Source organism: Misgurnus anguillicaudatus, chromosome 19, assembly GCF_027580225.2.
Source record: "Misgurnus anguillicaudatus chromosome 19, ASM2758022v2, whole genome shotgun sequence".
Classification (NCBI taxonomy): Eukaryota; Metazoa; Chordata; class Actinopteri; order Cypriniformes; family Cobitidae; genus Misgurnus; species Misgurnus anguillicaudatus.
Window position 1 is genome coordinate 37,202,053 of NC_073355.2, and position 18,169 is coordinate 37,220,221.

The 18,169-nt window shown below is 41.3% G+C and overlaps 1 protein-coding gene across 1 annotated transcript in view; it reads left to right on the forward strand.

Annotated features, from left to right (window-relative positions):
• LOC129425493 (Fc receptor-like protein 5) overlaps nt 1-18,169 on the forward strand; it is a 99,402-nt gene that overhangs the window by 69,621 nt on the left and 11,612 nt on the right. Inside the window, exons 11-12 of the mRNA XM_073856657.1 lie at nt 8,754-8,999; nt 10,148-10,309. Of these exons, the coding sequence (XP_073712758.1) occupies nt 8,754-8,999; nt 10,148-10,309 (408 nt within the window). The remainder of the gene's footprint in view (nt 1-8,753; nt 9,000-10,147; nt 10,310-18,169) is intronic.

An 18,169-nucleotide genomic window follows, 5' to 3' on the forward strand; every position in this document is an offset into this window, starting at 1 on the left:
ACAGAGTAAGTATTTATACTCACATAATACACTGAGATCACAATAAACATATCACAAATAAACACCGAATCAGGAGTAATTACAATTATAAATGATAAAACCTGCAATGTGATATAGCATGTTTGTTTTGCATTCTGAGTTCATATAAAAATGCAGGTCAATATTTGATATTATTTATAGTGTGAATTATTTGTCATTACAGATAGACCAACACCTCAAGTGTCTGTTTGGCCTGCTGATCGTGTATTCATTGGAGACACTGTCACTCTCACATGTGGCATCAATGAAGGAGGAGTCAGCAGCTGGCAGTACAGCTGGTATAAAGATGATTCAGAAATTCAGCAGAATAAACTCCAGAATTACACAATCAGATCTGTTACTGAGTCTGAAGCAGGTAAATACACCTGTAGAGGAAATGAAACCAAAGGATCACGATACTCACACATCAGTAATAAAGTTACACTGACAGTATCAGGTGAGTCTGTTTATTATTTCTATCCACAACATAATGTAACATTCGATATATGATGTAAAAATTGTTTAAAGATGATTTTTTATTTGTTTTATATTGACAGATATTCCCACACCAACTCTGACTGTGCAGCCACAGACGTCTGTGTTTATTGGAGACACAGTTACTCTGATCTGTGAGGTTCATCAGTCCACTGGATGGGAGTTTATCTTTATCACACCATCAAACACTCAATCCACTGAAACTACAGGAACTAAAACAATCACATCTGTGCGAGTCTCTGATGGAGGAGAGTACTGGTGCAAAGCCAGAAAAAGAAGAAACTCTCAGGTTTACACACAAGACAGTGAACCAAAAACAGTGACAGTACAGGGTAAGTATTTATCAGTGCCGGTCTTTTCTTTTATGCAAATTATGCAATTTGCATAGGGCCCACGCACCACTAGAGGGCCCCCTTGATCTTAAGATATTGTAAAACCATTATACCAAATCTAAATTATTATTATGTTTAATGAAAACAAGACGCTATAATTAAAATAATTTGCAAACATGCAGATGTATGCGGGTTTTTAAAAATACTTAATGATTTCTTTATTCACTGAAATGTACTCAGACAACATGCAGGCCGTTTCAGAGGTCACATTTGTAGGCTGCAGCCTGCGCCATAAAGACGTATTTCAGAATATTAACAATTATAAAGTTGACTATTGTTCTTAGTTAACGGTTAATTGATATATTATGCTTATAACTTGCAAATGAAATGCTTATTTAACTTAAATAAACCAAGCTTGAAAATGTGCAGCACGCATGAGACCTACGGTTGCAGCCTTCGCATTTAGAAACCGCCGCGTGCGTGACACAGGAGAGTGATGTGCTAACGATGCGCGTATAATTATGCCCACTATTGCTTTAAAACGAAACTATCCGTCTGGAGCAGAATAAAGAAAAGAAAAACGTGAAGCAAGGTAACAAGAAAAAGGTATGTGTTTGTAATATTTTAAAGTCTTGTTAGTATTGTTAAACAAAAGCGTGTAATCTTTTCAAAATAAAAGCCTACTCACAGATTTCCAAATTCAAATTTCCATATAGTTTCGTTTGCACTTTATATGTATTTTTCAGTAATTAATAATTTGTCAATAAATAAAGTTAACAACATTTATGCACTTAAATGTGTTTGTCTTTCAGTTTGTTTAGGTTTGGTAAATGGGTAACGTTTCAAATGGTTATTTTTTACTGTATTAAGAGTATGTATTTATATTTAATTTGATTCATTAAATTAATTTAAATTTAAATTAGGTTTATTTTGTGCTTCTCACAACACATTTTAAATCAAAACAGCTTGACAGCAAATACATGTTTCATGTTAAAATCAGCAAGTTTATCAGTCAGGGTTTCAAAGTAATGTGCATATGGGAATAATATACAGCTATAAAATATGGGGCGGTTTCCCGGACAGGGATTAGACTACTAGTCCTTGATTAAAATAATTGTAAGAGCTGTCAAAACTGAAAATAACTTGCACTGACTTATCTAAAAATACATCAGTGCACTTTGTTTTGCTTCAAAATGTTCACAAGTAATGTTTTAGCAAGGCATGTTTGTTAAAACTAGTTATATTTCCTAATTAAACTAAGGCCTATAGTCCTGGTTTAAGATAATCCCTGTCCGGGTAACTGCCCCTATGTGGTTAGTTAACAAATAACTAACAGCAACATTGAATGTTTTTTTAAAATGCACTGACAAGAGGGCCGTCACAAAGGTTTGCTTAGGGCCCCCCAGCATCTAGGACCGGCACTGGTATTTATACTCACATACTGCAATACACTTTGTTCTGAGATCACAATAAACACAGGTCAGATTCAGAGTGATCCCCAAAACATACACAGAGTTCTTACTCTTTCCCATGAGACGTTGCTTCCAGGTTTTATAAGTTGCGGAACTTCCATAAACAGTTGATCAGCGAGGCGGCTGCTGCTTGCACTGGGACCTATAGGCTTTAGCTTTAAATTATTTTCTAATAGGTTGCATATGTCGTGGATATATCCCTTGAATGCATACTGCATTCCCTTTTTATCTTGTTTCTCAGATATTTCACCTGCTTGCCAAAATTACTAATTATCTTCTTGGGAAGGTCTGATACTGGTGCAAACATACTGTAATAGACTTGCCAGACGCAGAAGTTTGTCAGGCATAGTAACAGTAACTAAGGAGGGTGGGGCTTAGCGAAGGGTCAATTAAAATTAATGACTCCACTGCTGCCATTAAGAGTGACTTACGTACTGTCAGGATTCTGCCTGTATCTTGTCTTGTTGTTTATCTAGTTCTAGTATGGCAGAGTCCTGACAGTACAATGTTTTATGTGGGAGATACGTGGTTTTGGGATTGTTTTATAAGACCACGTATTTCCTGTGTCTCGTCACTTTTTACACAATCCCTTACCTGTTATCATTTTCAGCTGTTCCCTTCATTAGTTCTCTCTATTTAATGTCCCTGTGTTCTTTGTTCTGTGCTTGTGCGTTTGTCTCTGTACCCGTGAGTACCGTGTAATGAATAGTTCAAGTCTAGTATATTGTTATCTGGTAATGTCTGTTTGTAGTGTTGTTCTAGTCTAGTCAGTGTTTTGGTATCTAGTATTTGTGATGTTTTGCTGTTCTTGTGTTTTGTTAATTAAAGTCTTCAGTGTTTTTGTGCACATCTGTCTGCGCCTGGGTTCTTGTCTTGCCATTCCTGACAGACGCACAAGCCAATATTGAACCCAGCAGACAACTTCACCATGTCTGATTCGAAGTGGTGGAGCGATTTAATTTCTGAGATGCTTACTGGTAGTGGGCCGTTTCCACCCCAGAAGAAGATCCCCCTCAGAGACTTTGCCAAACATGTGGAGAGGAATAGGTGTTTTATTCCGGAGGACTTGGCCAACTCCTATTTCATTGCTGCTCTTAATGACCCACCACCACTGCGAGAGCGGACGGAACTGACACGTCTACCCTACTGGGAGATGACGGACCGCCTCGAACAGCAGCAAGGGGTCCAGACTGCCAAGTCATCAGCAAGATCCGGTTCCAGCCCATTGCCTCGCATTCCAGATCGCGTCATCTGTGTTATGGCGCTGGGTAACCCAGTGCTCCCCGTCCCAGTCTCTGAGAGCTCGGTCCAGCCCGTTAGTCTCTGGTGTAAGCGAGAGCGGAGGATCTCTTGGGAGTCGGCATCAGAGGGGTCCTCTTTGATACCTGCTGCTCCCACCACAGTTCTCACCTTACCTGCCTCAGTTTCTGCTCTGCGCCCACGAAGGAAGAAGCGTAAGAAGGGAGCGTTGGCATCACAGCCAGCCTCCGTACCTTCCCCTTCAGCACCGCTGACCGCTGCGACCCAATCCCCCCCCGGCCTCTGTAGTCCAGAGAGAGCCAGCGCAGCCACAGCCCTCAGCGCAGCCAGCGCAGCCGCAGCCGTCAGCGCAGTCACAGCTTCCTTGGCCAACGCTGCCACAGCCTGCTCAGCCAACGCTGCCACAGCCTGCTCAGCCAACTCTGCCACTGCTACAACCTCAGCCAGCACTACCGGTTGCAGCATCTCCTGTCATGTCCCCTGTTTCACTCCCCATGTCTCTCCCCACCTGCTTGTCATTCTGGTCCTCAGCCACAATCTCCATGCCCTCCATGTGTATATTACAACAATTTACATCTGGTTATTTAAGCATTTATTTAACGCTAAACGCCAGTGGCTTACCTAAGCACTGGTTTTGAAACATAGAGGACCCAGAAGCAAAAAATTCAACACTGCTCTATTAAAAATCAACTTAAACAGTTGAGTCTGGCCTTCGAGTCCCGAGCCACCAACAGCGAGTCAACTTAAGTGTTACTGGTGTACGCCGTTTTCATTTAGGAGGCTTTTTTACACTGCTCCATGTATTTTACTCCAATCACTTGAATCTGCTCTTCTACTCTTCTACCGTGTTCTGTTCAAATCTCCCCCTTCAGCTCTCTAAAAATCAGCAGAGATTGGTGGATGGAAAGCAAGAAATTACTGTAATGAACCCATATTGCAAAACAATAAATAAAAAATAATAATAATTGTATTTCGCAATTTGTCTTCTTTAGGAGCAATTCTATTTTTTTTATGAATTTTAAAACAGTTTTTTTATTGTTACCTAAATTGTTAATTAATGCATTAACTGACAAACATGTATTAATGTTGTCAGGACTCTGCCACAAGAGTTTGGTTTTATATTTATGTTTTATTGTAATGACAGAGTTCTGACAGTCTCTTGTTTCATGTAGAGGCCATGCCTTGTTTATTGTGGCATGTGCCTCTGGTGTATCGTCTCTAGTCCCCGCCCCTTGTTCTCCCTGTTAATTATTCATTATCAGTTTATCCCATTCACCTGTGTTGCCCTCGTTATCTTGTTTAGTTTCCCCTATTTAATCTCCTCTTGTCTCTTGTCTTGTGCTGGATCATTGAGTTGAATCATGTCATGTCTCGTAGTCTATTGTGTTTATTCAGTTATAGTTTTCATCAGAATGTTTCTTGTCTAGTCAGTGTGTTAATTCATGTCGTGTCTAGGAGCCATTTATGTTCAGCATATGTTTCATCTTAGTCTAGTTTATCATGTTTAGTCAGTGTTTGTATTTCTTGTTTAATGTTGTGTTGCCCCCTCGTGGGTTTTTGTTTTCAGTTTTCGTGTTAATAAATGTCATATGTTCACTCCCCCATATCGTCTGTGCTTGGGTTCTCTTGTCTCCCGTCCCAAACCCTGACAAATGTGTAATTAAAGTGGCTGTTATTCATGCACAAATTCATATGACTCATGACATAGTTATGGTTAGTTATTGATTAGTAAATGGCTTAACTATCACTAGTTTATATTTAAGGGGTTATTAATTTATGTATTAGTATATACTGTTATTGTAAAGTGTTACCTGTTTGTCATTGTACAGAAAGACCAACACCTCAAGTGTTTGTTTGGCCAGTTGATCATGTATTCAGAGGAGAAACTGTCTATCTCACATGTGTCATCAATGAAGGAGGAGTCAGCAACTGGCAGTACAGCTGGTATAAAGATGATTCAGACGTTCAGCAGAATAAACTTCAGTTTTACACAATCAGATCTGTTACTGAGTCTGATGCAGGTAAATACACCTGTAGAGGAACAGAGACCAGTGGATCACGATACTCACACATCAGTAATACATTTACACTGACAGTATCAGGTGAGTCTGTTTATTATTTCTATCTACAACATACTGTAACATTTGATACATGATGTAAAATGTGTTAAATAATGATTTTTATTTGTTTTATATTGACAGATATTCCCCGACCAACTCTGACTGTGCAGCCACAGACGTCTGTGTTCATTGGAGACACAGTTACTTTGACCTGTGAGGTTGATCAGTCCACTGGATGGGAGTTTATCTTCATAAACCCTTCAAACACTGAATCCACTGAAACTACAGGAACTAAAACAATCAGATCTGTGCGAGTCTTTGATGGAGGAGAGTATAAGTGCAAAGCCAGAAGAAAAGAAAACCCTCATGTTTACACAGAAGACAGTAAACCAATAACAGTGACCCTAAATGGTAAGTATTTATACTGACATAATACACTTTGTGCTGAGATTACAATAAACATCACCATTAAACACTGAATGAGGAGTAATTACAAATATAGATGATAAAATCTGTAATCTAATAAACAGCATGTTTGTTTTGCAATCAGAGTTCATAAAAAATGCAGGTCAATATTTGACAGTGTAAATTATTTGTCATTGTACAGAAAGACCAACACCTCAAGTGTCTGTTTGGCCTGCTGATCATGTATTCAGAGGAGAAACTGTCACTCTCACATGTGGCATCAATGGAGGAGGAGTCAGCAGCTGGCAGTACAGCTGGTATAAAGATGATTCAATCATCCAGCAGAATAAACAACAACAATACACAATCAGATCTGTTAGTGAGTCTGACGCAGGTAAATACACATGTAGAGGAACGGAGATCGGAGGATCAAGATCCTCACACAACAGTGATGCAGTTACACTGAAAGTATCAGGTGAGTCTGTTTATCCATATTCATTTAAGTTGGCTATTTCTTATGAATTAGTACAAAGCAAATCGGACAAAAATGTACGAATGTGTTCTTACAAACTTGCCACGTTATTAAATATGTATCAATTGCCATGAGATCTTGTTGTGACGGTGCTATAAAAAGTTACTTCAAGTTTCAACAGTTCTTAGGGACATTGCCTGTTGAGGAAGAAAGAAAGGATTAGATGATTTATGGGGAGGGTGAGACGATAAGGTGTACTGATAATACCTTTATTAATTTGCTATTGTTATCCCTGTATTTTCATAGCTTGACCACAGAACTGATTTATCAGAAGTGTTGTGTTAATGTTTTAAGAAGACCAGAGATCTATTGTTTTATTTATTTAATCATTTAGATTTATAATGTCTTGTAAGTAGTCTGTTGTGACTAACAAAAACTCAGAAGCGTCTCTTCAGGTTCTGAATGTGTTTTATTCTCCTGCAGGATCAAAACCTAAACTCACATCAGATAGTGAAGGATCTGTACTGACAGGTAACACAGTGACTCTGAAGTGTCACATTGATCAGTCTACTGGATGGAAGTTTTACTGGTACAAACACACACAAAACACTGAGGAGATGACAACAGAAACAAACTCTTACACAATCCACAGAGTTAAAGTTTCAGATGGAGGTCAGTACTGGTGTAGAGCTGGAAGAGGAAAACCAGACTATTACACAGACTACAGTGATGGACTGTGGATAAATGTTACAGGTGAGAGATAACATGAAATTTAAGATGCCATGGATTTCAGTCAGGGTTAGACGGTATAGTTCATCCAAAAATGACAGCCCTATCATCATTTACTCAGCCTGATGTCACACTAAACTTTTGTGTCTTTCTGACTTTGTGGAATGTTAAATGGCTTCAAAAAGCTACTGTTATTATACTTAGTTACTGTATACTATTGGTCCGTTGAATGCCCAAATTTGATTGGCTGATGAACGTTCTGAGGTGTGCAATTATTTTCTGGGAAAGGCACGGTGAATGTAGTTCCAGGCAACTCTCTTTACCGCATTACAGTTCCATATCACTTCCCATAGTTAACTGTAATAACGGACTAACAAAAACAACATGACATACGATTTTCCGAGGCAATAACAGTGCTGTTTAGAGAGACACAGGAGTAGCTTCGTTTACACAATCTCTATCTCTCTTTCTCTCTCGCTTGCCCTCTCTCTTTCGCTCTCTCTCTCTTTCTTCTCTCTGTGTCTCTGTCGCTCTCGCTCTTTTTCTAATAACTTCATTAATAACTGCATTAGAATGCTATCAACTGCAGCTTTAAAATGATGTTTTGGAACAAGAAAAGAGCTGTTGGATGAGACGCAGAAGAAATAGTCCTACTCACAATAGCGATTCAAGTACAAAAACTGAATCCCTTTAAATATATCATGTGATCGATGTCTTGAAGTGTGGTTACTGTAGTATAAGCAGAATAATTGACTCTGGGCCATTGAATTACTGAAAAATAATGCACACCTGAGCTGTAATGGCCACTCTGCTTTGCGCAATAAATTACTGGTAATCTTACAACCTCTCTTACTGGTTAATTGGCAGCACTGATTTACCAGAAAGTTTCTATTCACACATAAGACTTTAACTGCAATTTACCAGTAAAAACTGTGTGTGAAATTGAACTATTAGCCAAAACATGCCAATCGATTTACAGGTCTGAAAACACCCAAAGAGTCTAATAAAAATGCTTATTTACAAGAAAACATGTCAGATACACTTAAAGGGTTTTGCATCTGAGTTCTTAAAATATTATTTGGAATATTCTTCTACTTTAGTATGATTTGCCGTTTCTGTACTTGATGGTAATTATGTTTATACAGAGAGTCCAAAACCTGTAGTGAGTGTTAAGCCTGACAAACAGTTGTTCAGAGGAGAAACTGTTACTCTGAGATGTGACGTAAATGGTACAGGAGACACTGAGTGGACATACAGCTGGACTGTAGAGAAGACAAATAACAGAACTATAATCATACAATGCAACACACAAGAGTGTAAAATCAACAACATTCAACACACTAACAGTGGTAAATACACCTGTAGAGGAAAGATACGTGAACACAACACTGAGATGAGTGATGCTGTTACACTGACTGTATCATCAGGTGAGTTTATATGTTTGTTCATCATTATTAGTGTGAAGAGATGAAGTGTAACATGTTATTCATGAGAGATTGATCACTTTCAGATAAACCACAGACAGTTTTAAGTGTTTCTCAGAAGTGGTTGACTGAAGGAGATTCGGTGACTCTGATGTGTGAGGTTACAAACTCCTCTACAGGCTGGACATTCAGCTGGTTCACTGAACATGAATCCACAGGTCAAATCTGCTTCACATCTACATCAACCCGTTTATACACTCATAAAACCAGTAAAAAATGGGCACCTTATTTGCTGCTAATGATGCACTGTATTATGGGTAATTGTTGTTCTGGCACCCTCTTGTAGAAGTGTAGCACCATTAGCTTGCAAACCTGTGCACATGGAAGCAGCGGTTGTCTTATTTTCCCTGTCTTGACATATATAAAAGTGAAACAGCTTCTGAAATAGGTAGGGCGGGACTTGATGTTGTCAATCGAGATCTAATAGGATCGTTGGAAGTTGGGCCATGTAGGCTTCTGATGCAGCATTCCCAGACAGGAAGGCATCAAGGCATGTCTGAATCCAATGTTAGGTTTACTTCCTGACTCCTGAGATACCTCCATCGTCCTGTCCCACCATGCATGTGTGCGCGTGGGGAATGTGATTGGTCGAGTTCGAAAAAATAAAATGGTGGCCAAGAAAGCAGCTGGAGCACAAATTTACTGTAGATAAATTTATATTTCCACTTTTTACACCTTTTAGTTCTAATGAGAAATTAGTATTGTAGTTTTCAAATGGGATTAGTTATCACAAAGTCTCTCTCTGTTTATAATTCAAACACACTGCCTATGAAGTGCGTCCGAAAGTGTTTCTCTGAGCTGCCTTCATGCCTCCGAAGTCTTTGCCTCATGAAGTCTTTGCCACAAGTCAGATGCCTAAGTTTTCGGACGCAGCCGTAGCTAATTGCTTAGCAAAACAAGTCTCCGATAGCTCCATCGCGCCAATCCGTGCGACATGAAGTAAAGAGGTCATTTTGAGGAGTGGAGGAGATTAGCGTTTTTGATTATGAAAAAAATAATGAAGCTCACAGATAAGTAATTTATAAATACCACAATATTCCATCTTTTTTTTTTACATTTTTAAAAACAACTTTAAGTGTAGTCAACACCTTGCTGTGCTGATATTGAAACAGCGCCACTGCAGTGGTGCAATGCTGCAACTGCAGTTAAAAACAACAATCCACTGAGTTCAACGATTGTTAGTTTTTACTGAAACGACACGACTACATTTTTTTGACAGCCGGAGGCGAGACGCCTGGTAGTTCTGCATGCAGAAAAAGCATGATTTGAATAACGAGATAACCTGCAATACATTCAGCCATGACATTACTCACAATATGGACTTACTGATTTTATGAAACAGTGTAATAGGCAAGGACACTTTTCCATGTTTTGCTTAATTTTCTTTTATTTCAACATACCATATTTTGACTTTTTACAGAGGAAGTTGAGCTTGTGCCAGACAGCATTCGAGGATCTAAAGGCATCTACACAGTGAGATCAGTGACTGTGAAGCACACAGGAGTTTATGTTTGCAGAGCAGAGAGAGGAGATCCAGCCTATCACACAGAGTACAGTAACACAAAGCCACTGTTTGTCACAAGTGAGTTTATTACACACAACTATGAAATTTGTTAAAGTATGATCCACTATATTCTTAGAAAGCATCAACCAGTTGCATGGTATCTACAATAATCAAGAATAAAGCATAAACAAAACTCAGAAGCTGAACACAACTATCACAAGAATTGCCACCATGAAAAATCACTCAGTGAATTACAAATTATATAAAGCAAACTAATTCAACATACTAAACATATAAATACTAGTAACATTCACACCTGTATATGTGAGTTCGTTCTACGAATGCACTTAAGATCAGTATGTTATTTAACAAAATACAATGAATCTTGCGTGCTTTCCATTGCCCACCTACATTTTTTGTGTTTACGATAGTACAATGACATATTATGGTACATTACATTCTTACATTAGCTCACGTTATTTCAGCAAGCTACAGAGTTTTCAGATGGTAGCAGGTCAGTTCATTTCTCATTCAGATATTGATAATGACCTATTAAACAACACATTAACACTGAAGTTAGAGGTGTTGTGTGTACTGTCTAATTTTTAATGCATCTCCCATAAACTGTTTTGTTTAAGTATGGGTTCCATTTATATTTTAAATCTCATGATGTAAGTATATTTTAAGTTCTAATATAAAAATATGTTTATGGTTATATTATTTTCACAGATACATCGAAGCTACAGTGATACAGTGGACAACTGTGAGGTTGATATCATATGCCCCTGAACTGTGATGATGAAACACAATGGGAGGATCCATCTACACTTCAAAATCACAACTAACCTTAAAGACCCTACATTTGATATGGGAAAACAATAGAGCAGTTAACCAGACAGGGCTTATCTCGGTCCCAGGCTAAAATGCATGTTTGAGCTACCATAATTTAAAAAAAACCTTTGTACTAACATACATTGAGGGGGTGTTAATGTCACGGTAGGAAAATCCATTGTTTTCCTCCGTGTCATGTTTGTGTGTGTGTGTTGTTCACTTACCCCTGCCATGTGCTCGTTAGAGCAATCCCTTTCACCTGTGTATGATTGCCTCGCTCCAGCTGATCCTCATCAACCATCAGCTACAAATACTCACCCTGTTCTCTCCCTGTTGTCAGATCCTCATTTCATGTTTGCTGCAATCACTTGGATTATCGTCTCTCGTCGTCGTGTTGGATTTGTGTTCGTGTTGTCGTCTCCGTGTGAGTGTTTGGTTGTTCCTGGTTCTATCCACTGGCCATCATCGCACTCACCACCGACTTCACCATTCAACACTCTTCACACCACCGTAGACCTTCGATCACCATTGCCAACATCCTGGACTCAGTCATTCACTCTGTTGATTCATTGTATTTACCATCATTATTAATAAAACTGTGTTGATCGTCTGCGCTTGCCTCCTCCACTTTATTGTATCGTTACAGAAGGATCTGACCATCATGGAGGCAGCAGGCGATCGCTCCCCATCTCATCTAGAAGAGCTTTTACAGAGAGCTGTGGGTCGTATGGATCGCCAGGACAAGGCGATAGATGAGATGGGTCGAGCCTTCCAAGCAATGGTGACGAAGGTTTCCGAGCTCGCCCTTCAGGCTCAACAACAACATCCATCGCCACCCATTGCGCCCCCCACGCCACCCACACCGCCGATCGCCACCGGGGGTTTTCCCCAGTCCGAACCACGCCTTCCGATTCCGGAGAAGTATGCGGGTGAGCCGAAATTTTGTCGATCATTTCTCTCTCATTGTTCTTTGCATTTCGCATTGCAGCCCCGCACGTTCACCACCGAGGAAGTGAAGGTGGCGTTCGTGCTCTCCTTGCTCACGGGGAAGGCTGCCCTCTGGGGGACGGCGGTGTGGGAGAACCACGACAGCTGCTGTGCTTCGTTCCACGCCCTCTCGGAGGAGATGAAACGGGTCTTCGATCGCTCCGTCGCCGGGAGAGAGGCGGCCAGACTGTTAGCGGACCTACGTCAGGAAGAGAGGTCCGTATCTGATTACTCCATCGAGTTCCGCACCCTGGCGGCGGAGTGTAAGTGGAACGAAGAGGCGCAGTGGGATCATTTCCTGCATGGGTTGGCTGACCGCATCCAACAGGAGATTCGAGCTGTGGAACTTCCATCTTCACTCAATGGATTAATCGATCTCACTATCCGTATTGACAACCGGCTAGACCAAGCCGCCAGACGGAGGGGGAGAACCACTCGCACAACCAGTCCCGAGGTTCAGCATCGGCGGCCAGAGGTTGCGGTCAGCCCACCTGGAGATCTGGAACCCATGCAGGTGGGGCGAGCTCGGCTCTCCCGGGAGGAGAGGAACAGGCGGAGATCCCATGGACTGTGTTTATACTGTGGCAGCCCAGAACATCACATCCAGCGCTGCCCAGTAAAAGATCAAGCCCGATAGTAAATCTGAGGCTACTATCGGGTGGGATCTCTGCCAGGAAGACCTCATCTACATCGACACTCCTTCCGGTGAGACTACGGTGGTCTACTCACACACTGGATCAACACGCTTTGGTGGATTCTGGGGCCGAGGGCAGTTTCATGGACTTTAATTTCGCATGTAAGACCAAGATTCCTCTCACCTCTCTCAAACACCCCATTGCACCTTTTGCACTTGATGGACACAAGTTTCCAGTCATCACTCAGACCACCATTCCTGTTTCACTTATCACATCTGGTAACCATACGGAGAAGATTTCTTTCCTCATCATAGACTCACCTCAGACTCCCATTGTTCTCGGTCACACTTGGCTCCATAAACACAACCCCAGGATCGATTGGCGTCTCGGATCTGTGGTTAGCTGGAGCGAGGAGTGTCATTTGTCTTGTCTTTTGTCTGCTGGTGTTAATGTTTCTGAGTCTGTGTTTCAGGGGGAAGCAGTGGATTTGACTAACGTGCCCGCGGAGTACCACGACCTGAAGGAGGTGTTCAGTAAGTCGCGGGCTGATTCTCTTCCTCCTCATCGTCCCTATGACTGTGCGATAGAGTTATTGCCAGGTACCTCTCCGCCTAAGGGCAAGTTATATTCCTTGTCTATTCCAGAGACGGCGGCCATGGAGAAATATATATCCAGTTCTCTAGCAACGGGGTTCATTCGCCCTTCCTCTTCTCCAGCGGGGGCGGGGTTCTTTTTTGTGGGAAAGAAGGACGGATCTCTGCGACCTTGTATTGACTACCGAGGGTTGAACAACATAACGGTAAAGAATACTTATCCTTTGCCGCTTATGTCTTCAGCTTTTGAGAGGTTGCAGGGAGCGGCCATTTTCACTAAATTGGACTTACGTAACGCTTATCATTTGGTCCGCATTAGGGAGGGGGACGAATGGAAGACTGCTTTTAACACCCCTCGTGGCCATTTTGAGTACTGCGTGATGCCTTTTGGTCTATCTAACTCGCCGGCAGTCTTCCAAACACTCGTTAATGACGTGTTGCGAGACATGGTCGATCAGTTCATATATGTTTACCTGGATGACATATTGATTTTTTCTTCGTCTCTCCAGGAACACGTGCAACACGTACGACGAGTGCTTCTGCGGTTGCTAGAGAATGGATTGTTTGTCAAGGCGGAGAAATGCGTTTTTCATGCACAGTCTGTTTCTTTTCTAGGACACATCATTTCGACTGAGGGTGTTCGCATGGATCCTGAGAAGGTTAAGGCTGTGGTAGATTGGCCATCCCCAGAGTCTCGCAAGGCCCTGCAGAGATTTCTGGGGTTTGCCAATTTTTATCGGCGTTTCATTCGCAATTTCAGCCAACTAGCCGCGCCTCTGACCGCTTTGACCTCCCCTAGTTTGACGTTCAGGTGGTCAGACGCAGCTGAGGCTGCGTTTGCCAAACTGAAAAGCTGCTTTGTTTCAGCTCCTATTCTTGTCACCCCTGATCGCTCACGTCAATTCATAGTGGAGGTCGACGCGTCAGAGGTGGGGGTAGGAGCAGTGTTATCCCAGCGCGCATCCTCGGATGGAAAGGTGCATCCTTGGGCGTATTATTCTCATCGTTTATCTCCTGCGGAAGTTAACTATGACATTGGCAATCGGGAGTTGTTGGCCGTCAAATTAGCACTGGAGGAGTGGCGTCACTGGCTTGAAGGGTCGGGTGTACCTTTCATTTTATGGACGGACCATAAGAATCTCGAATACATTAGAACTGCTAAAAGACTTAACTCCAGGCAGGCTCGGTGGGCATTGTTTTTCGGTCGTTTCGATTTTACACTTTCTTACCGGCCGGGTTCCAAAAACATCAAACCCGATGCTTTATCCCGTCTTTTTGAGCGTTCCGATCGTACTGCTACTCCCGAGCCCATTTTACCGGAGAAAATCATTATCTCCGCGCTCAGATGGGAGGTCGAATCGAAGGTTTTGACAGCCTTAGAAGGGGTACGCCCCCGGCTCGTTGCCCACCGAACCGTTTATTTGTGCCGGAGGGGTTACGGTCAGACGTTCTCCAGTGGGGTCATTGTTCCAGTGTTGCTTGTCACCCAGGGGTTAGTAGAACTAGATTTCTAGTCAAGCAACGATTTTGGTGGCCTGGTATGGCTCGTGATGTCCACGACTTCGTCTTGGCTTGCTCGGTTTGTGCTGTTGGTAAGACTTCCAATCGACCTCCAGATGGGTTACTCTTACCGCTGTCTGTCCCTTCGAGACCCTGGTCCCACATCTCGCTAGATTTTATTACCGCCCTCCCACCCTCCAAGGGTAATACGGTGATTTTAACCGTAGTGGACCGGTTCTCGAAGGCGGCTCATTTCATCCCCTTGCCCAAATTGCCATCAGCCAAGGAAACAGCGGTAACTGTCATTGACCACGTCTTCCGTATACATGGCCTTCCGACAGACGTGGTTTCTGACAGGGGTCCCCAATTTGTGTCCAAATTCTGGCGAGAGTTTTGTAAATTGTTAGGAGCGACTGTTAGTCTTTCTTCCGGGTTCCATCCCCAGAGCAATGGTCAAACCGAGCGAGCCAATCAGGATGTCGAAAGGGCATTGCGGTGTTTGGCATCCAACAATCCTTCATCCTGGTGTCAACAACTCTCAATTGTGGAGTACGCACACAATTCTCTGCCAGTGTCATCTACGGGCATGTCTCCATTTAAGTGTAGTTTAGGGTACCAACCACCTAATTTTGTTAGTACTGAATCCGAGGTGTCGGTCCCCTCCGCAAACGCACTAGTCCAGAGGTGTCACCGCACCTGGACCAGAGCTCGTAGAGCTCTACTCCAGGCAAGGTCGCGCACCAAGGCTAAGGCTGATCGCCACCGGTCGAAGCCTCCCCGTTACGTCGTCGGTCAAAGAGTGTGGCTTTCAACCCAGAACATTCCGATGCGTTCCGTTTCGAATAAGCTTGCGCCCAAATTTATTGGCCCGTTTTCTGTTACCAAAATCATTAATCCGGTAACAGTGCGTCTTAGCCTTCCTCCTGCGTACAGGAGGGTTCACCCCATCTTTCATGTGTCCAAAATTAAACCGGTGATTTTTTCCCGTCTTAATCCGCCTGCCCCGGTTCCCCCTCCGCCTCGTATCGTTAATGGGGAGACCACGTATTCGGTCAATCGTATTCTGGACTCTAGACGGAGGGGACGCGGTTTTCAGTACTTGGTGGATTGGGAAGGTTACGGTCCGGAGGAGAGAAGGTGGGTTCCTGCTCGGGACATACTGGATCACCGCCTTATTGATGAATTCAATCAGCAGGTAAAGCAGGCTGGGAACGCCAAGGGGCGTTCCTAGGGGAGGGGGTACTGTCACGGTAGGAAAATCCATTGTTTTCCTCCGTGTCATGTTTGTGTGTGTGTGTTGTTCACTTACCCCTGCCATGTGCTCGTTAGAGCAATCCCTTTCACCTGTGTATGATTGCCTCGCTCCAGCTGATCCTCATCAACCATCAGCTACAAATACTCACCCTGTTCTCTCCCTGTTGTCAGATCCTCATTTCATGTTTGCTGCAATCACTTGGATTATCGTCTCTCGTCGTCGTGTTGGATTTGTGTTCGTGTTGTCGTCTCCGTGTGAGTGTTTGGTTGTTCCTGGTTCTATCCACTGGCCATCATCGCACTCACCACCGACTTCACCATTCAACACTCTTCACACCACCGTAGACCTTCGATCACCATTGCCAACATCCTGGACTCAGTCATTCACTCTGTTGATTCATTGTATTTACCATCATTATTAATAAAACTGTGTTGATCGTCTGCGCTTGCCTCCTCCACTTTATTGTATCGTTACAGTTAAGGCTACTGTGAATAATATTTTAGCTTTCTATTTTATAATTTCTAGATTGTATTTTCTAGACCAATATAATTATGATAACATTTACATACAAAAACATTAAGAATGTTTAAGTGAAAGGAATGTTGTTTTTAAAATATTAGAAAAACATTGTTTATATGAGTGAATTTGAAGTTTCTTACAATGTTTTGAATAATGTTCTTATAACAAAAATAACATTACATTATAACATTAAACCTTCAACAAAGTTTTTTTTTATTTCATGGGAACGTTAGGAAAATGTCAATATAATGGGGATGGAATGTTCTAAGAATGTTTTAAACAAAGTTCTTAGAACATTTTTATAACAAGACTGGAACGTTCTTACAAGGTGGGCAAATGGACATTTTTAACGTTCTAAGAACTTTTAAACAGTGTTTTATAACCTATTATTAACATTTTTAAAAACATTCTTAGAACATTAATTTAACAACAGACTGAACCTTTCTTAAAGGTTTTGAATAACCAAACAATTACGTTCATACAACATCTAGAAAACTGGACACTTTTAACGTTCTAAGAACTTTTGGTCACACTTTATTTTACGGTATCACTGTTACAGTGTAATTATACACTGAAGTACTAAGTTTTCATTAACAACATGTACTTAGGGTTGGGGTTAGGATTAGAGTTTGGTTTAGGGTTAGTTGCATGTAATTATGCATAATTAACTGTTATTACTATAATAATGAACACGTTACACGTAACATGTGTAACAAAGACACTGTAAAATAAAGCGTTGCCGAACTTTTAAACATAATGTTTTATAACCTGAATGTTAGGAAAACATTCTTAGAACATTAATTTAATGGTGAATGGAAATTTTTAATAACATTTTTAAAAATGTTCTTAGAACAGTATTATAACAACAGTCTGAACCTTTCATGTTTTGAATTACGTTCTTAAAACCAAATAATAACGTTCAAAGAATGTCTAAAAACTGTTAGCTGGGCCAGTAGCAGGATTGGACACCCCTGTCCTGTTATATCATTTATCTTTAACCCTCTGGGGTCCCACCATATTGGGACACTGTCAGGGGTTCTGACATGCTCTTACATTTGGTCTTTTTTCAGTTGCTTTAAAAAATAATAATGGCAAGTGTCTCATAACACTGCGTTCAGCACAAACTGGGCTACAATATTATATGAGCTACATGTATGTACATGTTTGTATGTTTGGGAGAAAAATGTTAATGCGTGTTTAAAAAAAAAATTAAGTCACTGATATAAGTCCACAAAACCCATACTAAACATGTTTTAACAAGACTTTTCTTAACAGAATCTAGTAGTTTAGAGTTTCTCATTCACATAAAAAAATATATTGATTTAGAAATTGTAAGACAATTTTTGTTTAGGGGAATGATTGATTGACAGCTCAGAAAACAAAAGGTTTGCATAATGAGCTGCATAATGAGCCTTTAGGCAGGAATGTGAGAGAGGAACTACAGTAAAGAATGTGAGGACAAATGTATACATGTTTGTTTGGGGTTTATTAAGAACTTAACAATATAATCAAAATAGAAATGACGGTCAGTGGGACATTTTCAGTTTATCTGGAAACAAACCCTATTCAAAAACTTAAACTAAGAAACTGATAAACAACAGAGCTGTAAACATGTGGC